Here is a 23,448-nt window from a genome sequence, read left to right as displayed (position 1 = left end):
CACAAAGCAGGTCTGAGAATCTCCTGCGATCTATGCTCACTTGCAACACACAACAGGTTTTAAAAAAAAGCAGCAAGACAAGAAGGGCACTAGAAGTGTATCCAATCTCATTCAGTGTTAAGAGGGTTCTGGTTTGACAGTGCTTTGGCTTGGGAAATAAATTAAGCAGCAAGGAAATATTGAAGACCTTGTCAGGACTGAGTCGGAGATCTCTGCTCTGGGTCTCTGCACGCAGCAAGGGCTGCAAGCGCAGACACCAGTAACATGGAAGAGCAAGTCCCAGATTACCCTGGCGCTATTTAACACCAGAAATGCACAGGTCAGCACCCTCACTTCTGGCACTTAAGAAAAAACCTTGCCTTTTTCACACAAAGCTTCTTCCTGCTTTAAAAACTGCTGTTTTCTTTTTAGCTTGAGAGCTTTCCTGCTCTGCTCTGAGGATTACCAACAAAATGGTGTCATTGATGCCACGTTACAGGAATATATTTTGCAGTGCTTAAAAATTCTGATCAGTTTAAAATGCAAGTTTGAAGAAGGAATAGGAGTTACATGAAACATATACATGAGAGAAACGTTCATCAGATGAGCTATGGCAGATATTGCTTTCATTGCTCTCTTGAGGGTTTCTAGCAACAAGCTGTATCTCCTATGGCCATCTCATCATCACCAGAGGTAATCCCACTGAATCATGTAACCCACCACGGGATGTGCTCTGGTGAGCACAAATCCTATAGGAAAGAAGTGGGACACATCTCATATTTGGAGAATAGACCCACAGTGGCTCCACAGCAACAACACTTGTGGAGGAAGAGGCATGAATTACGGTGGGGGAAGAAATATAATTAAACATGTGACATATGTCTCGTTATTTTGAAGTGTTTTCTTGCTTGCTACCTTTACCATCTCTTAAATTAAAAGTACAGCCACATTTAACCCAAAGGCCAAATCCAAATTTGTGTGCACCTTTCACAGAGAACATTAACTATAAATGAGTGTGAAGTGGCCCTTCTGGTCCATTTTTTTTTCCTTTCCTTTTTTTATCATAATCCATCAGGTTTCTTGTGTTTGCAGAGTTTAAGTAAGTTCCTTTTTTCTCACAGAGTTACATTTGATTACTTTTGTGTTTGAATCCTTTGCACAACCACTAAAAGCAGAGACATCAAAAATGCCTTATCATAAGCATCTCTCTCAGTGCCATCCTTTTCCACATGATACAATGAGCAAAGCTTTGCTTTGTCCATTGTTTTTCATGGAACTCTTGCCACTTTCCCTTGGGATATATTCTACTGATAAGTAACACTGTCTGTCAGTTTTGTCACGATTTAAAACAACTTCTCAATTTGCATTTTGTTCACCTTACTTTCACTGTATCACAATCCAGCTTACCCATATCAGACGAGTATCTGGGGTTTTATCCATCTCACATGTATTTGTATCCGCCCTGTCCACTCTATAGTGCATATTTAGCCATTGCGTCTCTTCTTCCTGAAGACAGGATACAGTTTTTGATACACTGTTAAGCTCTTCGTAGTTTACTGGAACTAAAATATATGCCAGCATGTTCCATGTACAATCACAAAACATGATGGGCTGCTTTAGATGGTGTAAAGTACTTGTCGAAGACCTAGCCCAACAATTAGGCATGAAATGCATGTTGATATTAAATCAGTTACATTAAGCACCTTGTACCTCTAGTTGTTCCTTGAAAGTTTCAATGTACCCCCAGCTTGGTAAGGCTCTGAATCCCATCTGCCTGTGGAGACCATTAGCAGGGCCCCTGCAGCATTTTCTAGGAAAGGCTCTGGGCCATTTTCTTCTTCCTGACATGCTCACTTCAAAGAGGTAACAAGATGCCTGGAGGATGGACAGAATACGGAAGCCCTTTGCTGCCTGTAAGTGCAGCTGGGAAGACATTCGGAATGGGAAAGGGAGGAACAGTGCACTGCAGAGCACTCATGTGCACAGGTCTCTCAGCAAGGCCCCACTGAGAGTTACTCTGCACAAGGACTTGGCCCATGCTACAGCTTGCACATGTTCAGCTCAGCATTGTGGTGGCTCCTTCTGTCACGTGTTTAAGGTCCTGGAAAGATCCCCACCGTGACAGCACAAAACACTGCCTGCCGTTCACAGTCTGAGCCCCCGAAACAAAGGGATTGCCATTCAAGTACATTTCCACCTACTCTACTACACTTGGTAGCTGCAAGTTCTATTATTTCTATACTAAAGTTTAGAAATATTTAAAAGAAATACACAAAATTATTAAAATAAGAAAAATGTCCTTATAAGATTTCTAATTATATTGGACTGAATGCATGTATTATTTCAACAGATTAATATAAAAAACCCTGTTTCTTACAAAGTAATAGCTGCTATTAATAGTTTTTTAACAAACATAAGTAACAACAAACAAATTTCCTAAAAAGCAAACCAGCTTTGCAGCTTATTGTATCCAGAAGACCTATCTGGTATCTTCTGTATTTTGAGCTTTTAATTAAGTAGAGAAAAGTTACACACCGATGTGACAGAGTAAACAGCTGACCAAATAGCTCCAATCTTCTCCATTCAGACACATTAAAAATGCTGGCCCAAGTTGATGTATATGACAAAATTCTTAGTAAAATAATACAGCAAAATTTTTGTCCCCTGCTTAAGAGACCGATTAGGAGACAGATGGGAAAGGTGGAGGTGGGCTTCAATTTGCTTTTTACACTGCCACTAAACACAAAGTTACACTCACAGCTCAGCTGCTAAACTGACTCTGGCTCCTTGGTAATCTGGCTGGTTTTCATTCACACCAACCATCTACTCCTACCAAGCTTAGGAAGTGCAAGAACATTTGAAAAGTCCAGACAAAAAGCTTTTGTTTCAGAGGCCAACCATGGATTTAGAAATTGAACTTAACACCTATTCTACTGAAAATTTTGGCTGATGCAGCTACCACTCAACTCCCACTTACCCCTGTTCTGTGGGAGAATTATGTCATGATTTTTCTTCTGGAAGTACCAGAAAGGCCACATGTTGAATACATTTTCTAGATAAGACAATGGAGTACAACCCATTAATTATCTGTATCCTTATGTATATATCCATACTGTTTATTTGGGGTCAGATACCAAAACCTGACCTCCTTTTAAACACCCACAGCCTAAGAATACACATAATCAGGATATTTACAACCCAGAGCCTGCAGCAAGTTGAGTTACCCCATCACCCTCTCCCTCAGTAGGGCTGAACAAAACCAATTTTGGCCTAGAATTTGACCAAATCTCTTGAGCGGGCAAGTGAGCACTTTGAGTTAAAAATGTTTAATTGTCCTTGTAAAAATCGACTAAAATGTCCTCAAAACCAGACAAAACCGCAAGAAGAGCGAATAAGCTCAGTAAGATAGAAGCGAAATCAGGTAATACCCTCACAGGATGGCACCACTCCGCCAAATCAACCATTCTTGTGGATTTAAAAGACAGTCTCCCATGTCAGCACTTCACTGAAAAGTTTTTCTGTGTGAGAAGAGTTCTAGGGGTGAGGAGCTGAGTGAGACAAGAGTGAAATGCAGCCTCACAACCCAGAGCTTTGTCGTGCCCCATGGCAGTGGCCGGGGGAGAGGAGCCCGGGGCACTCTCGGGCACTGCAGCGGGCGAGGAAGCACAAGGAGCTGTTTCTGAGAAAGGCAGCCATGCTACAAGGCCAAACTAATCACAGCAGAACTTGTGGGAAGAAAATCACTCCTCATGCATGTCACCCTACAGGGCCCCTTAGGACAACTCTTGTTAATGGCACTGTCAAAATAATTATAAAGAGAGAAGAATGTGTGTGTGTGTGTGTGTGTGAGAGAGAGCACACACGTGAGCACACACACTCGAGTGCTACTCTAAACAAAAAGCACGGGACAGTAAAACTTCATTTTTCCATTCAGCAACGTGGCTGTAGATAGACTGGCTTATGCTGCAATTAATCTCACTTGTTAACAACAGGTAAGTGCTGACAGACAGCTCGGTCCACCTCAGGGACATAGGCAGAGCCTCTTTTACAGATTGGTTTGGAAATGAAAACAAGAAATACAAATTGAGGAAGGAAAAACATCACCTTATCATTATCTTAGAGCTGTTATTTACTTTTGATTCTGAAACAGACTGCAATGCTACAGTTCCCACAGCGTAACTGCCCTAGCCTGCATAGGTCAGAAACATTTTGCTGGTATTAAGCAGTGTATCTATCTATCACAAGATATTAAAGTAATGTCCCTTTTAATAAATTTACAAGAAAAGTCGTTCTTATTAGTGCATTTCAAAAATGAGTAACAGATTGCTGCATATTGATGAGAAAAACTGGTCAGACTTTAGGTGGAAAGATAAGTCACTGGACAGAAATGGTGTGAAATTTTATGCGATAAAGCACTAGATGCTACTTAATTTAACAAATAAATTGTTACATACTACTTATCCATACTGATATGCTAAGCATGCCACACTAAATGCTGGAGCTACAGATCTATCCATGAAGTGCAGATGAATTAAATATTTAACTCCAAACGCTATGCTAGCAAGAAAGAAGTTTTATTCACACAAATGTTCAAGGCCTTTAAAAATTGTCTTTAACTCTTTTCCTATTTTATAAAATGGTGCATGTGTGCAATGTGGATGAGTTAATGTTTTAAAGACAATCCTAAGTTTTTCAGCTCCTCGCACCGCTGCTTAAGTCTCAAAGCCATAAAATATACATGTTTAAAATCTCTTCCTTTTTTCTGTTTTGGAGTGAAGACACGGATTAAAGAATAAAAGTGAAATAACAGCTCTCTGAAATATTTATTGTTACACAATTGCATTTAATGCAATTTCATAAATTTTAAACCCAAACACTATTTGTACACATACACGATACTATCTGTGGCGCTACAGTTATGCAATATTTTACGCAACAGTGTAGCTCCATTGGTAATTTCACAATTTAAAATTCAGTATTCCTTTTTATTAAACACAGGTGAGAAAATTTTCACCTGGCTTTCAGACATCAGCTACTCTCTCACATGAAAAAATACCTATTTCTTACTAATGATCTCCTATATTTGAAATTTGAAGTAAAATATAGCATTTTTCTTTTTTTTCCAATTTTTTCCTCTTTGTTTAAATTCTATAATGCTTTTAATGTGTGGAATGAAATATTGTTCTTTATACCAAAATCACTGAAATCTTTTAAAAACTGCCACTTTTCCTCATTCCCTCAATAATATTTTTTCTGAGTCTGAATAATGAAATTTCAATCTCTAGGATTTTTTAAATGACAGCAACAAAATAATAAGAAATAAAAATAAAAAAGACAGTCTATGACTTTTACAGTCTATGCTGTAAAACTTCAACTGCAGCATCTGCTAGGACAAAACCTGCTCGCTTCCAGCGCATAGAGACAGTGAGAGTTCCTGCACCACTGAAGCCAGAAAGGACAGGAGATGACCCAGAAGGAAAACCCAGTTTCCCTTCCTTATTTTTCGTGTATGGTTTACAGAATAACGAATTCAAGATCCGTACCTAAACTTCAGCTCAAATCTGCATGAAAAATGTTTACAAAATGCCAAATCATCCCAAATGCTTTTAGAACACGTATCTGTAACAAAAGCTGTAATCTAAAATAAAACAAGAACTTTTCTGCTTTTATCAGAGGCGTATTTAGCATCATTGTAATGAAGTCTTTATTACTGCAAACCAAATAATTCACTGGCTCGTTGGATTGGAAATGGAATGACACGCTCAGTATGTAGGAACAGATCTTTTAACATTATCACGAACAGACACGGAAGCTGGAAGTCAAGATATTTGCTATCAAAAGGCCAAACCTCACCACAGCCTCAGGAGGCAGAAGTTCAAGTAAAAGCCCGTGAAGTGACCCAATATTTGTAATAATTTTTCCTATTTCTGTGAAGATTCAGCTCTCCCAAATGTTTGGATATGTCTGTAGATACCATTATTCTTGGGGTTCTGAATAGGCTGTAGATGGTTCAGCAGTTCAATGAATAAACAGTATAACTACTTTTAAGAAATCCATCAAGCAAAAATTCTTATTTATATATATAAAGTACAACAAAAATGTACTTTCTGTAAGATTAGTTATTTTTTTACATGTTCACTTATTGTTAAAAGTCTGATTAAGCTGCAAACTGCTCAAAATTCTAGTGCTTAATTCAAACAGAATTGCACAAGTATACCAATTATTAAAAATCCACTATGAGCACTATACACATAATGGTAAAAAATCTAATTGAATACCCGATACACTCTTCAAAAGTATGTATTTTTCCCTCATCTGTAAAAGCAGCAATTAGAAAGGTAATCTTCAATGTATATTGTAATCACTAGAACAAAGCAAACCTACATGCACTGTTGTTAGTAGTTAAAATAATGATGGACCCACTTTGCCCCATGACCTGGAGTGGAGTGAGACTCCCCCACCTCCCAATCCTCCAGCACTGAGAGCTGAGCCACAATTTCACTGTTTTAAAACCAAAGGACAGAAACAGAGACTCTTATCTAACATAATGCTTGCATATCTTACAACAAACTGCACTTATTTTCCAAAAAAAGGTTAAAAATAAAAGGATATGATCTTTTCCCACCTAGAACTGTATCCTTAAAATTAAAGGCTATTAGCTGGCATCCCTTTTAACCGTCAAACTCAGACAGTGGCAGTTCTATAGCCACAAAGAGAAGCAGTAAATGAGAAGAACATGTTACTACACTGCATTTGAGAAAGTTTGGCTCCAAGCTATGCACTGATTAATATCAGATCTCCTTCTTTACTTGCCTCTTGACAATCTTGTCACATCTGGCTGACAAATCCTTACAAGCTTATCCAAACCAAGGCAGCCCAGATCATGCTCCGGGAGTAGCTTGAAGGAAGCGGCAACACCAGCCATGTGTACTGATGTGCCATCATGAAACTAATGAAGCTGACTTCACTTGCAGACTGCAGGAACACGAAGAAACACAACATGCCCCAAGGTTTTGCAACATAACGCAGAGTTAGCTCACCAAAAGATAAGACAAACAATCAGCTCCCGAGGTTCAAGAAGCCAAGTAGTTACATGAATTACAAAAAATTTATATGGAATTGCTTGAACAACAATCTCAACTAAATGAGCACAGTAAAATCCAACTTCAGATCAGATGTGAAAATTGACTGTTAAATGTCTTTCAAACAATGGTTTGTTTTAAATTAAAACAAAACTAGTCTATTTTATTTTCTCTCTCCTACATGCCCAAAATTCCAGAATGTAGCCTGGCTCCCAGGTTATTCAAACTGAAAAATATCTAAAAAAGAAAAGGAAAAAAAAAAAAAAGAAAAGAAAAAGAGGAAAAAAATTGTGTCACTTTTTATCCGTAGGATTTTACAGAAGGATAAACCACAGCCTGTGTGTATCAGTAGTCCTCCCCTGGGTTACTGATCTGCCCTCTCCTCATTTTTAAACCAAGAATTCGTTACACAGAGGACTGGAAGCATTTGACCAATTAATAAACCAGAAAGTAAAATGCTGTATCTTAAACACATCTAACAAAACCTCATTATGTATGAGCTGACAATTAAACCATGTTTATTTTTTCTATGGGATTAAAAAATCCAAATAAATAACTTAAATGCATCACAATACAAGACACTTAATTAGCACAATGTATTTAAAAACCCAGACCCCCCCATACACACACACACACACACACACTCATACTTAAACCCACCCACCTCCGCCCCCCCATGCCCCTTCCCCCCCCCAAAACACAAACAGACTGATCCTAAGAAAAGAATTGCTGGCCTTCTTTTCTGGTAAAAAACAGTAAAAAATAAATTGTATATAAAGGGCATACATTACACTCCACTTTAGTGGTAATTTCTAAAGAACTTCATAGCAAAATTACATTGTTGTCTGCTCTGTAGTGCATTTATACATCATGATAATGGTAATGTATCTGGTTAAAGCACTTGACTCAAAACACATCTGAGTCACAAATCACAGATTTTACTGCTATTAGTGTATGTTGACGACTTGTACAATTAAACATTGTCAAGTATTTATGATTTACATGCTCATATTTCAATTGGAAAACAATTACATAAGTGATGGCTCTGCTTATTATAATCAGCCTGCAATTCTGCATTACTTACTGTAGAACAGGAAAGTCACACAGTTGTTTACAGTGCACAGCAGAAAGAAAAATCAGATTTTTTACAGAAACTAGTTTTCTACTTTTACAGTATCTTTTCAAAATTAAGAAATGGAGAGCACAGCTCCCTACAGCTCTCATCTCCATTGTTCATTACCCAAAACAATACCATTGCAAAATTTTTATATCTCCACAGTGCATAGCCACAAGTAAAAGTTGCACAGTAAAAACATACATTCATATAGAACTGCAAAGAACTTTCCTTACCTCAGACATTCTTACTGTGCTTATGTTTCCAGAGCTATAAAACAGTTTCCCATTCCCTCAGTGAGTTGTACAAAGAAGTACTGGAAACACTCCTGCCTGTACAAGTACTAAGGCAGAAGAACCATCACACGCCTCTTTACTCTTGTCTGACTCTGAGCACCTCAAGGTCTGATGTATGCTCAGGCTGTGCACAGGGGAGTGAAATAAGATCCTCCCCCTTGGTGTTCTCCAGACCTACAGTACGAAGTTGTGTCTGCCTCTCACCTCTGCAGCCAGCTCTCACCTCGCTGCCCCGGAGTGCTGTGCTCCAGCGGCTCCTCCAGTCGCAGGGCAGTCCCCTCACAGCTGGCTTGAAGAGGGCATGACACTCATCTTTCACAGAGATTTGATCAAAAGGAGTCACGGAGGCTTGAGGCGCTCCTAATGCAGTGCGAGGAGATTCTACCTCTGCTCTGGCAGCCTAAGTAATGCATTAAATCAATGCAGCTGACCTAGGGCCTATTACAAATTTTTTTTCTTCTCAGAGTGTACAACTATCTGCAAATAAGCTATGAGGTACTTACGAGTAAAATTACTTATTTTTAATGCCAGTGTTGTTTTTCAAATTGCAGCTGCTGCAGGTTTTTTTTTTTTTTCTTTTTCCTTTTTGAACATTTGCAGGTCTCAGAGGTTCAGTGAGTGGGGTATGTATTTTTTAAAGTTAAAATATTTCCTCTTATCAACTGACTTTTGAGTTAGAGCTGAATTTTATTCCTTTTTATGAAGTTGAAGCTTTCTATTAACAGCAGTACAGGTCATAAAGACAGGAGAAGAATTACTTTCTAGTAATTGGGCCAAAATCTGGTTTTAGTTATTCAGGTGTTGGGTTGCATTCACGAGCTAGAGCAGGATTTTTGTCATAGTCCTTTCTCACCTATTTAAAAAACCAAAACAACCCCCCAGGACAAAACACTTCTCTCCTCTCCTTTTAACTCCTGTAGATAATTTCTTTGCACTTTCCTAACTCAGGAATACACTGTAGTAAACCAGAGAGAGTCATGAGCAAGTTGCAGTGAACTCGGAGGGAATCCCTGTAGGAACATACCAGGACAGCATCTGATGATGTTGATGAATGCCTGTAATCCCATAGGAAAGGCAGCAGGAAATAAGATGGCTGTAGGGAGAAGACAGCTAACATATTATTACTGTTGGTTTATTAGTTGTCTTCTACTAATCCTGTTTACTATTCACTAGATAAATGCATAAGGCTTAAGGAGAACCTAATTCACATTTAGCTAAATACTGGAGTACAGTTAATGTTAACTGCATGGCAGTAATCAGAATCAGACCAAGATAAGGCCAACATGATCCCAGAATCTGGTCCTACAGAACATGACAGAAAGCATATGCTTTCCTAAATCCTTACGTTTCTCCACTCTATACCTTATTTCTCCTGCTAAACTATTGAACAAGATCGAAAAAACAGAGAGGGGGATGGAGTTTCCTAGAATGGTCTGCCAGATCCTTCTGGCAAACAGCACTCAAGTCTGTTAAGAGTCACCCGCCAGAGACTCCAGTGCCACTTCTTGGCCCTGCAAATTGCCCCAGGCACTTCTTTCTTGGGGTCACAAGGCAGGACACATGGATTATCTCCAGCCTTGTAAACTGTGGGAAAGAGTGCCCAGGAAGTCACAGCCAAAAATATGTTACTTGAACTGATTCTTAACAGCAGTGTTTTAAAAGCATCTGCTCTGTGATGGGCACAAAACCTACCTTGCTCTCTCAAGATGTTAGCTCAAAGCCAAAGGCACACCTTGTTGCTAAAATTGTATCTCCTTCTTAATGAAATAAGCAGTGATGTTAACTAAAAAGGACTCAACATGATTGAGAATTCTGCAACAAAGGTGAGAAGAGCAGCTTAAGATTACATAAATTGCCAGAAGCTCTGAATTGACTTCAAAATGATAAGTGACTAAAACTTAGATGTGTGGAGAGCTGCTCTCCCCTCTAGCGAGTTCCCAGGAAAATCCTATTTACCAGCTATCTGCCATTTGCCTGGAAGATGATAATTCTTATTAAATGGGCTAACTATCCATAGCAAACAATTAAGAACCATTTTACTGTTTTCTTAATTAATTATCTACTAACAGTCTTGTCTTTTAAGCATTGTTTTCATTATTCAAGCTTTTTCAATGAATATTTAATGGGAGCATATTCATGCTCTTTTAAAATTGTTCACTATTTCTGATTAGCAATTTTTTAGTGTTTTACTATCTGTGTGCCTCGTAGCAGAATCCAATGATCCCTAGCATAATGTGACATGTGCAAGCCATGGTTTTTAACTGCAGGTCAATTTCTAAAGGAACACTGGTACATTAACAGTGTTTTTTAGTAATTTCAGTTGATTCATAGTTCAAGTTTACTTGTACAGAGCAGTTACCAAGACCTATCTTAAGAATGACCAAAACAGAAAGCAGAGGGTGACTTCCCTAAATCATCTTCTTGTGAAAAGAAACAGACTTGGGACAAGGCACCAGCCTTGAGACAGAGGTCCTGGACTTCACTTGGGGCTCTGCCACTGAATTACTACTTGACCTCAGGCAAGTTATTTTAACTGATTTATGTTTCCTTGCTTGTGAATTACTTTTTTTTTTTTTTTTTTTTTGGTTTTAAATCTATGTAAATTGTGAACACTTTGAGGAAACGATAGCAACTCATTATGCTCTTCTCAGGGACAGTGCTGAAGGGCAAAGGAAAAGGGTCCCCAGGTCTGAACTCCACGTATGTCATAACAAATACCTAAAATCACAGTGTAACAATGCAGCCCAAGGAAAGCAGCTTTCTCCTCCCACCTGCCCCAGCCTGTTCCTTCTTCTCCATGTCCCAGCCTGTGTGCTCAGAGCAGCATGAACGTAGGGGGATGAAGGGCAGATCGTGAAGTGCTAAAACTTCTTAACGAAATGCAAGAGTATTCATGGTTTTGAGAAGAGTTCCAACACATGGAACTGACTCTAAACAAACGGTTGCTGCTCTTAACTTATTTTATTATCTAGGGTACTTTAAAAATGGGTATTAACTGTAGGAAATCACTACAAACAAAACTGAGGCATACAGCAGTACAATACAAGTACAATACAATCCCCAAGTAAATATTTCTCTTAAATTTCAATCATGACCTGAATTTTGGCATGATTTGCCTCGATTAAAAAAAAAAAAATCATTCTAAGGAGAGTATCAGGAGAATAACCAAGCACTGACTAAACACTGGGAGTAAGTTTGTTCCGCCACTGCATTCTCTAGGCAAATGGGCATGTAAATTCTAAATTCCCCAACCACATGCTGCTGCCTCACGCTGTTCCTTCCAGAGTTCGCTGCACAACGGCGTTAACCTCCATGTCCTGCCTGCTTGGCCTAAATTCCAATCACATAATACACTATGTCCCTCTTACTTAAATCAGTGCTGGCAAAGATCTTAGCACTAATTTGATGCTTTGCTCACTTGCCTTGGAGAGACGTGTGGATTAAACATTTCTCAGAAGAAATGTGAAGCAATGGTCAGCCCCATGATTGTACCACTGGGCCCCAGGTCACCTTTCAGGGATAAAATCCAGTAGGAGTAGGAATTACTCCTACAACAGGAGTAGGAATTATGTAGTCCAGGACTATGGGGACACAAGATTTTGGGGAAGTAGGAGGGAAGAAACAGACTCTGAAAATGAAGACAACTGATAACTTGTCAGCAAGACAAAGACAGTGTGGGTTTCAAACAACTTACAAATTGAATGCTTTTTAAAAATCTAACAAACCCATGCACATGAAGATGAAAAGAGATTTAAACTTAGTGTGCAGCACAGGTTTTGAGCACTAGTCAAACTACAAACAAGCCTGCTAAAGGCATAAAGTACTTGACAAAATTTCTGAAGATGTGTGGAAGGACAGGTAGGGCAGTCCAGCTCTCACTAAGCAACACAGAAAGTCAAATTTCTGGTTCACTATTTCCATATAGGCTGATTTTGTAAGGCAGCCTAAGCTATAAAGTGTCCAAAACTGTTTTCTGCTATCACTTCAACCAGAGTTTAAATGTTTGCCCCGTCTTGCTGCTTACATCCTCTTTAGGGTAATCAGACAAATTCAACACAGCAATATAACTTGATTGAATACTCTCTGCATTTGCACCCCTGCTTCAGCATTAATTTTCATCCAGCTGTTCACTGCATTACTTTCCTGTAGCCCAAAACAGTACTAAGTCATTACAAAGTGCTAACATTTAAAACAGTGTGTAGGGCAAACCCAGAGACACATCACCAACACCAGTACCACCAACCCATCTCTGTGAAATGGTGCCTTTCCACTGGCTGCCACTAAGATCAAGAAGCTGCAGTTAACGATTAGGACTGGCCTGGACAGTAAGTTTCTTTTTAACTCCTATTAATGGTTGCTTTGTGTTATAGTGTACTTGCCTCCAAAAAATTAGGTTATGTAATACTTTTGCATCTAATAAAGTTTGGTATTTTTAAGTTACAGCCTTTTTTAAGGCAAATGTCTTAGCATTAATGATCGCATATTTATACAATGTGGCATAATTATGCATCACACACAAAAGCTATTTAGTATACTGGCATTAAAACATACAGTTTTAAATCATGAAACATAATAAACCAAAGGACTTGGTTTGACTCCTCTGAGCTAATCAGTGCATTTGTTCATGTCATATCTTAATATTATTCACTACTTGAGATAGTCCTGTTAATGATCATCCTACCAAAGCCTTCCCCCACTTCAAATGATTTCTGTAGTTGTGTATTTTGATTCTCCAATTTGGACTATTCACTCTTTGTGTAAATCTTTTTGGAGCTATCTTAGGATCACCAGAATTATACACTGCCCCACTTGACCCATTGCTAGCATTAACCTTGAAGTATTACCCTGTCCCACTCTTGCTAGTGATCTTAGTTTCTTCCCTTCCATGCTGCTTTGCACTGAACAAAAGACATTTAGCACACACTTCATGACAAACAAGTACAACATTTTATCACTCCTAATGAAAGCATATTCACATATACCACAGTGGTGAGTCCACCCAACTCTGCCATAACTGGGCCTTTCTGTTGAACGCTTCCAATTTCATTCTAGGACCTGAGAGCATTTATAACATCTCCAAATTAGGTTTATTAGATCCTTTTGGAGAGTCTGCACTAAAGGACTCTTTCTTGCTCCTTCCTCCCACTGCCCCCACTCTGGGCTGAGATAGAAAACTGGCTTAACTATTAATTCTGCTCTCTACCTTTCTAAATATTTTTACCTGCTGTGAAGCATGCAGCTTCTGGCTAAATGGATGGCAAAAGATTGCATCATTTTTCCATACACAATGTCACACACATGTACCCAGCTAGAGATAGGGCTATAGAGAGATGGGAATGCTGCACCAAGAACAACACCCCAAAGGTTCCTTGCAGCTCTGCCCATCTTTCTTTCAATGATCAGTCTAGTTTGGGGTGGGTTTGCATAGAAATGCTAGCAAAAAATAAGACTTTGCAAAGTTGAATTCTTTGAGAACCCCCCAGAGATGAGAAAGGTGTTAGCAAGTCAAATGGACTAATTTTACCTAATAACCAAACAGTAATGGGAGTTGAAGTCTTTCACTGTCAGGGATTAAGGTGGGCGCTGTATTGGCTACACATGTCCCTTTCTGCACGAGTCTACCAACTGCCCTCTAATCTTTCAAGTCCTGTGAGGAGTTTAAAACATTTAATTGCTAACTCTGTTATTAAGGAATCTACCCTGTCAGACTGCAGCTCCTAACAACGTTAAGTCTCTTAGAGCAAATCAGTTTTGATACTGATGTTTCTCAGAGGTGCAGCATTTAATCCTCAAATTACAATACAAGTTTTAACAGGCAGTTTCTGCTTGTCACCAAGATTTAGTAATTGACAAAAAAATTCAAACCCTTTTCTAACACTAATGGTTTATCAAAAGAATACCAGTAATTTCAGTCAAACCATTCTGATGAACCAGGCAGAAATACAATGGGGAGACAGACATGTTTATGCTATCTGATTGAAAGGGCTGAGACAGAATTCCAGAGACTTGGTGTTGTCATAAGAGGAACAGTCAGGAACCACGATTGTGCCCTGGGGCCAAAGGGTGTGACATCGGGCCAGAGGTGTGTCAAAGTCAGAATAAAATGCCTGCCATAAAACTGGTAGCCACTCATATTCACATGGTTAAAGAAAGGAGACTCGGCAATATAACACCTGAAACAGTAATGTTCTTTGTTCTTTTTTTCCCCAAAGATGATGAATCCTACCAATACAGGAGGCCCTTCACCTACTCTATGGAGATTTGTATTTATTTTCACAGCCTCCAGCCTCTTCCTTCCTTTTGGTTATGGCTTTGTTTTTTATTTTCTCCTCTTTTTTTCTGTCCTTTTTGTTCTGTAATACCAGGTAGTGGTTTTAACCGTTTAAACCATGGCATATAATAACTGATGAGTAACACAGCAGTAATACCAGTGGTGGCAATTTTGTTTGTTTCATGGGAGTGTTAAGAGTATTAGAGAGATGACTAGGACATGTCTCAGTGGCAGACTGATAAAATGAAAGATGAATTTTCCCTGCCTACAACTCTTGCCAAGTTTTAATCATAAACATCAAACAAGTTACAGGACACGTTTTTCCCAGGCAATGAAATAAAAAGCAAACAAATTTAAAACAAATTTTGGATGAAGAATTATTGCAAAAAAATTTATAGTTTATCTACTCTAGATTCTTTTACAAGCTCATCAGCTACAAATATCTGACCAAATGGTTAACAACCATACTTAAAGCACCGTCACTTCTATGACAATTAATGCTTGTCATAGAGGCTTATTTACCAGATCTCCCATGCTGCTGAAGACTCTTCTTACAGCTTTATGCTTTAACCAAAACCTTAATTCTCAGTTCTCTTCCCATCTACATACTATTCTAATTGATTGGGAGAAAAATTCAGTACCTATTTTACAGTGACAGTCCAAGAAAACTTCCTTGAAAGCATTACCCATCCTCCATTAGTAGATTTCTTCAAAGCTGCTGCTTTTACTAACTTACTCCAGACATGTGCCTGTTCTTTTTATGTCTAGAGTAATTGTTAAACTTCTGAAGTTTACCCAGGAGTGAAAGCAGAAGGCATAGCAATGTCCTGGAGTAGCATCTGACTACCCCCTCCAACCGGGATAGCACATCGATACCAGGACGGTTTGCAGTGAGCTGTTTTTAATGGACAGCTCCCAGGTGACACCAGACACTGCTGCAGCAGCAGCCGCAATATCATACATCCTTGATTGAACTTTGATTAATTTTCCAGACTTTCAGAGCCTGTGGCAAAAGGATCCACAGCGGTAGCTGCAGCCATTAACTCCATCTTTTGTGATTTCTCCTTCTTCATTATGTTTGGGTCATGATTGAACTTTGTTCCAAGTTAGTAGCTGTTGGCTATGGACAAGGGAGATAAGACTTTAGAAATGGAGTGCAGAAGGATAATATGTGAGAAACTTGCAGAGAAAGCTGCCTGGCTACTTGGTAGTAGCTTTGGATATACCCTGATGATGTGAGTGGCATTAACAAAAATGTTGGAACTCTGGCTAACACAAATCATCACTTTATGCAGTCAGAGTCCAAATGTCTTCCAACATTCGTGCACAGCAGATGCTATTTTATTATGCTAAACAAATCCAAAGTTACTGTATTCACATGTAGAATAAAACTACCATTCCTGGTCAAAGCTATAACTCTGCCGAAGCACTTGTTAAAATAAATTAACAGTCTTAGTGGCCTCCAAAGATTATTTACAGAGCTTGTTGCTAAACTGTGCAGGTAACCATCCCACTATTGGTATGCTCAATAGGACAATTTATACTGTACAGTCAACCTAGTGTCTGTTAGATTATCATATCCAAAAAACCAGCTTAGCAACAGCTAGGACAAATCTTACTGCTACTGGAGGAAAACAACAAAAGTGACAGTATTAATTGAAAATGTTACACCAAGTTTTTCCAAAAGATCCTTCAGTGTTTTCACTGCATTTCTGCTTCCTTCATTTTTGGTCACAGAATGTCTAAATACTTTGCTGGCAAAGGGATTTCAATTCTAAGATTACTTCACAAAAAATAAATATTTCTCATTTTCCTACTCTTTTTACAGTTACTGTTCAAATCTATCACTGTGATACACTTTTAGAATCACTTATACCTAGTTTTACTGCCTACTGTTGGTATTTGCCAATGGTGATATATAGAAATTGTATGCAGAGCTGGATGTAGTGATCTATAGAAATTTTTGCCCAAACCTAGAAAAGCCCTTTCAAAGCACGAAAACTAAAACTTACTGATGGGAAAAAATATTAAACTATTAAGGGTGATTCAAAATCCACTATAAATCAAAGATATACATGATGTTTCCATAACATCTGACACAATGGGGCTTTGTCCCTACAAGAGACCTCTGGGCATTCCTGTGATATAAGCTATAATAGATTTGTCTCTGTGAAGCTTTGAGTTATTGTGGCACCTCCAATAGAGGCAGGGCCTGAAATAATTTAAAACCTGGAAATAAGAGAAACCTTTAAAAAATAAAATACATACATACATATACATACACACATATATAAATAAATATATCTGCCTTGCTTTAAGCTTTGTATTCATTGCCAAGAATAGCTGGCTGAGGAACTGGCATCTGCCATGAGCTCTCATTTATTTTCCAATGCTGCCTTGCCCCATTGCCCAGGCAGCCTCCGCAGTTCCCTTCCTCTCATCTCCTCACCACTTTGCCTTGCTCTGAACCCAGGATACAGAGCAGACTTCCAGCAGAGACTTTCTCTGCTTACAGGCTTTCCAGCCCCCTTCCTCCTTCTGCCAATCCCTGTCTCAGTTTTCTGACAGGAGACCGTATAGAAAAAACAGAACCTCTCCTACCCGGCATTTAGGCAGCATTAACAACAGGCTCACATACTAGAAGTTATGAGCTTAAATGTGTTCAGACTGGAGCTAAACTGTCAGCTCAGACTGTATCTATCTGGGTGATCTGGACACTAGACTTGGTTAAAGCGGCTAGGATGCCACAGACAGCTAGCAGCATTGGGAAGTAAATAACTTGTGGGAATGTTTGAGTGTTGCAACAGAGAGAAGAAATGCAAGAAACACAAAGCTGATGTGAATTAAGTATTGTATTGGCTACTGAGTCCCTTAAATTTTATCACTGATGCCTCCTCAAATGAGCTTGAGTAAGCACAAGCCTATTTTAGGGTGAAACCAGAGCTGCCCTGTTAATAACTTTGAAGCCCTGGACTGGTTACCTGGGCTTTCCCTCCATTAATACAGTGGTTTAAAATAATAGGGAATTATGCATAGCATGAAAAGTGGAAAAGAAGAAAAGTGCTTCAAGACTTTTTAGTGCACTTTTGGGAACTGCCTGGAGGAGTGCCAGGGCTAGAACAAGGTGCGAAATCATACAATTGTAAGAAGGGTGGCAGGTGTAAAACAGAAGTCTCTTATGGAGCAGGGGTTTGGGGTAAAATATCTGCAGGAAGCTGACTGCCAGACCGACACAGAAGTGATTGAAGGAGGAGGCCTGGCAGGATTACCACAAGGAAGTAATGAGCCTTCAGGTATACTAAACACACACACGGTTTGTGTGACTTCTCACAAACCTCCTTTTCTCTTTTATGTTGTCCTAGTGTTAAAATAAACCATACAGTGGTGGTAAGAAGGAGCCCGGGGCTCCTAGAGAGAAGAGCTGAATGGTCACTGCCCTACAGGATGCAAAGGCCGTTCCCCTGCAACAGCCTGTCGTGCAGCAGCATGGGGTTAATGGCAGCTCAGGATTACTTTTGATGCCTTTTTCAAGGGCTGGGACAGGTGTCCCCTCCTGCTGAGGGTGTCCACTAGCTGAAAGACTTTATCCTGCCTTTGCACAGCCAACATGACTTGTGTCGCCTGCTTGAAGGGAAGCAGGATCAAGCCCTCCAGCAGTAACTGTGAGACATTTTTATTAGTCCAGCCACATGCTTTGCTCCAAAGCCCCCAGCTTGTCATAAATTTTTCTGCGTTAAACTCTTCACCCAGATATGGCTCTAACATAAGCTCCTTGTCCAACAGATTATTAAGAGAATATTCTTTTTGAACTACCTCTTCCACAAACAGGAGGTGCAGCTGGCATCCAGCCTCTGTGACTTCTGATTAAAGGAACACTAAAACTCCACAGACAAAAACCTGAAAGAAACACTGAATTCAGCCTGAGTATTTAGAGCTATCTTCTGAAATCCCTCATGCTAAAATGAGGCTGTGGTATTGCCAGCACAATCTATTAAAAAATGGTTGCAATTTCAAACAGAAATTAAATACTTGGTGTGATCTTTAATTTTCCCTATAGTAAAGAAAGACTACTAAAGAGGTACCCCTTTTATATTCTGAATACATTAAAATCTTCCTTGCTACAAATTTGTTTAGTTCCCACAAATAAAACTTATACCAGATCTGTAATAAACTCCATATACCTCCGACACCATTTTTTCAAGTAATTTCAATACATTTTATTATAAAAAAACACCCTCCAATAAAACATCACAACCCTTACTGTAAGCATTATCTGCCTTTACCAATCTGGTAAATTTGTGCTTTACCCAAAATTATGCAATAAACCTGAGACAAAGACAGCCTGTTATTTGGTCAGCTGTGTGGCTTCACCCTCTTCCCAAGAATAGCACTTTCTCCAGAACTTCATTTTAGCAAGTGAGTGGCAACTGGTGCTTATAAAACCAGCAGAGTACAGGTATAGTCCCAATTGCCTTTACTCCTCTTCTATAGACTTAGATAAAGATGTGTTTGTGCTGAACCATCATATTATACTGGCCAGTAAAGAGAAATAGAAGAGCCTTTGCAATATGTCTACTTAAAAAAATAGGCTTCTTTAGAAAGCTCTAAAAACTCATTTCTACTCACAGAAATTTCGTATTCTGGTCTGGTTATCAGGATGCTTTCTCCAAACTACATTACCTGGATGACATTCATTGTGAAGCATCTGCCTCACAGAATGAGAGACACGTGTTTGCAGGGAAGGGGGGGATGCAAGCTACTTTCATATACAGATTTTGTGATGTAAATAAAGTAGCTGGAAACCCAGTTTGTGACACTGCCAGTATCTGGAGTTTCTATAGTCTAATTAGAAACTGCCCCATACAGTCCAGCCATTAGCAATGGAACACACTGATTATTTTATATACTAATTAAAAACTGTTGCATCACATCTAGCCAGTTATAATCAGAAAAACTGACCTAAGGAGCCTATGTAAACAATATCTGTGACCAGGAGTACAGAAGATACTTGATCTATCTCTCTACTAAATAAATACAGTTTGAAACAAGTGTTTACCAAAGACCTGCAGTTTGCAAATCTCAGGTGTCTAACAACCATACCTGGGAGTGGAAATCACCAAGCTCTGAACACTCAGCTGGACTATGAAACAGACTGACAAATAAATGAGCTGATAAAGTAACACTGATCTCGAGAAAAGAAAGACATCCATACTACAGATCATTTGTGCCTCCTCTGAAATCAAACACTTCTTTACCAGGAAGCACAAGCATCACTCAAGCACACATGTAGGGAACACGGAAAGGACACTGGGTCCGGCATCCAGCTGTGCTGCCTTAGGCAAAAACGGACCCAATTAGCAAAGCCAGTACCTGGCCCCAAGCAGCTACAGCAGGAGTGGCGTGGGCACTGATGTCCTTTTAACTTGCCTATCAGTAGTTCAGATTTAAAAAAATATATAAAACTAATAATTACATTTTTGAGAACAATGAACTAGACTTACTTAATACTGACAGCAAAAAGATGGACAAGTTATTTTCCAATGACAGTTTGGAAAAGGTATTTGAGCAGCTCTTCATGAATCTATTTTGGATCAAACTACATAGCCTTTGTCAAAAATATTTTATTTCAGATTCAGATGCATAAACATCTGTTAACATTGTTAAAATACTTAATTGACTTGTGTGCTACTTTTAAATTTTTACTTCACAGATGAAACTGCACAAAGGACACCACTGAACCTGCAATTAAAACCCAACTGAACAAACTTAAACAAGATGAAAAAGTTTTTCACTACTTCTTGCAAAAAACTCTCTGGTCACTCATACAACAAAATCCACAGGGCCTATGATAGCACAAGCAGATAATTAAAATTATGTCTTATTTTAGCTGTTGAGGAAAGGCATCATGAGATATTTGAGGGGCCTGCAGACAGTGCATGCTTTTCCCCTCTGTCCCATCTACCACCCAAATCTTGCCCTGGAGAACCAACTATAAGAAAAACATGTTTTCTTTTCACAGCTCACTCAAATCCTTGTTTCCTTGATCCCGTTGGAAGGATTCTGTTCATCAGGGAAAAAAATCCAAGAAAAAATATGCCAGTTTTAGCAATGTGAGAACTAAAATGAATCCATACAGGAACTGAATTGAGATCAGTCATCATTACTGAGGCTAAGGCAAGTCAGTAATCCATCCCATTTTAGAGTTCCCTGCACTATGTTTTGCGAAATTCATTCTGCTGTGCAATGATCCCACGTAGAAGAGTGATGAGCCACAGGTTCTCTGTGGAACAACAATGGTTTTTATTTGAAGAAGATATATTTCATCCCTGTGTATTGCAACACCAATGCACTATTGGAACAAATGTCTCATGTTTGTACACTTACATAGCCCTGCAAGTGATTTTAGGCACTTCTTTCTATTGCACTTGGATTGCCAATGATCTATCAAGAATAGGTGAGAAAAACAGGAGGGTGAACTAGAAAGTGAAGTGAGCCAGGTTTTGATGAACCTTTGTGCTTAGGCTCACTCCTTTTACCATCAGTGAAATACTTCCATCAGTAACATGGTGAGACCATCAGCTTTTTAATGTCTGTGGACAATAACTCACACTGATAGAGAAGTACAGTGGAAAAGGGACGCAAAGCACTGAAGGAATTACAACAGTGATGCATTTGACTTGCAGGCCTGCTTCATTTATTTGGGGAGTTTATTTCTTGGGTTTTTTTAGTAGTTCCCTTCCTGCATGCCTCAGCCGAAGCTCTTTGTTTTATGTATGTGCTAAAACACACACAGACACACACACACACTTCCCTTTTAAAATGGATGTATGTGCTCCAAAGCATACCCTTGGGCAGTTGTTTGTACCCTACAAGAGCCTGCATTCCTCTGACCTCTCTACTGTTTCTGTTAAAGGCTGCTGGAAAGGATGGGCACCTATTTTGATCTGCAGTGTGACATTATCAGGCAGATAACGTGCAACCATAGATCCATTCCCCAGTGCCTGACAAAGACAGGGGACTTTATGAAACAATCTGACTGAGACTTATTTCAAGTTAGCTAGAAGAGACTGGGGTTTTTGGCTGGAGACGTATTTGGAGGACTGAGCAGGAGCAGTGCCTGCTATACATATGCACTGCCTATTCTTGGCTTGCGGGTTTATATACAGCAGTGCTCATCTAGAGAGCTGCCTGTTCATGGCTGGGGAAGAGACCCTGCCGATTCACCTTGCCTTGGTCACCTCTGTACAAGATTAATGCAGTGCATTCCTCTGAGCTGGGCTGAAAGTACAGCAGGTGCAGAAAAGCATCTGTTTTCCCCCGGAGCAGAGAGAACCTCTGTGAGCAGGCAACACCTGCACATTGCCCGGTTGCTGGGCTCGGGTGGCTTCCTGGAGCCGTGCACTGTGTTACAAAAGTTTCTTCCAAGTCCTGTGTAGTTCTAGACTCACTTCTAAGTGATATCCTCACACTCAAAGTACTGTCACAGCTATTAAGATCTGCCAGGAAGCTCTTGCTCTAAGACTGAGGTAAGACCTCCTGGGACTGGCAGGCTCTCAGCTAATAGTCTCAGTCTTTGAAATTCATTCCCTTTGGCAGCCTCCCAAAGCCAGATGCTAATGACCTTAGGCATGATGCAAGACCTTTTTATTGGTGTAATTTAAATTTTCTCTTTTATTTTTTTTTACGTTTCTGAAGTAGCAATGAAACCAGACTTGTCTTCTCTTTTGAGCAAATGTCCATTTTAGCATTGCAAGTAACCACCTAACTTTTGCAGAAACATTGTCTGAATCCATTTTACATGTGAAAATATAACTCACCTCCGCAGCAGTCAACTACGAAACTTTTGGAGTGGTTCTCTACATAGCAAAGGAAGAATTTTTAATGCAAGTTTAAGCTCTAAGACCTTTGGATTTATATCTATTTATTAGACAGTTTTCCAAAGAATTTGCCTAATGGGCTGAATGCTGACCTGTGACCATCTTTCCAACCTTCTGCGAGGCAATTGTGTGACTACAGGCAGGGATACCTCTCTCCACCCTACTGCCTGTGCAGGGATCTGCCCTACTGCAGAAGCAAGAAATAACTTGGCCTGCACTAAGGGCTGTTCCACAGCCAGCCTCGTGCTGTTGTGCCATTATTAACTGCTTGTAAAGTTTTGAAAATCATACATTCAAATCAATGCAACTTGAGTAAGCTTTTTTTCAGGACAACAGTTTCCTGACTTCTTTAACAATTAGTAAGCATCAGCAGAGGATATTCTGAAAGTTTAGTCTGTCCAGGCTTCCTCTATCTTCAGGGCAGAGGGAGAGGCTCCTTCTGTGGGTGTTTCAAAGCAGGAGCCTAAAGCAGATATTCTGCCTAGTTCTGCACAGGACGCTACAGAAATGTTGATACATGGGGCCTAGGAAGATTAGCTTCAGTAAGCATCATCTTTTCTCCCTTCTCTCTCGCCTCCAGGCACACTGAAGAAAACACTAGAGATCAAGATAATAGTATAAAACTTCAGATTTCTTAGTTTTAATTCCCTTTCAAAATTATTTAAAATTAGCTCCTAGTATGTTATCAGCAATAAAAGCAGCAAGAGTGACTGTGCACCTACACAATAAGTAATAACAAGATGGTGTTATTTTGTGGTAAATAAATTTCAGTTTGAGACTTAAATCTTTACTATCTTCTGGAATAGGTATTTCATAACAAGTCCACAAA

General features: G+C 39.4%; 1 protein-coding gene across 1 annotated transcript in view; it reads right to left on the bottom strand.

Annotated features, from left to right (window-relative positions):
- BNC1 (basonuclin zinc finger protein 1) overlaps positions 1-23,448 on the bottom strand; it is a 72,274-nt gene that overhangs the window by 10,740 nt on the left and 38,086 nt on the right. The window contains exons 2-3 of the mRNA XM_066328068.1: positions 8,695-8,871; positions 1,387-1,485 (exon numbers count right to left, since the gene is read on the bottom strand). Coding sequence (XP_066184165.1) covers positions 1,387-1,485; positions 8,695-8,871 — 276 coding nt within the window. The remainder of the gene's footprint in view (positions 1-1,386; positions 1,486-8,694; positions 8,872-23,448) is intronic.

The sequence above is a fragment of the Sylvia atricapilla genome, chromosome 13, assembly GCF_009819655.1.
Source record: "Sylvia atricapilla isolate bSylAtr1 chromosome 13, bSylAtr1.pri, whole genome shotgun sequence".
Taxonomy (NCBI): Eukaryota; Metazoa; Chordata; class Aves; order Passeriformes; family Sylviidae; genus Sylvia; species Sylvia atricapilla.
Note: the sequence above shows the minus strand (reverse complement) of the source record. Positions and strands in the feature narration are given on the sequence as shown.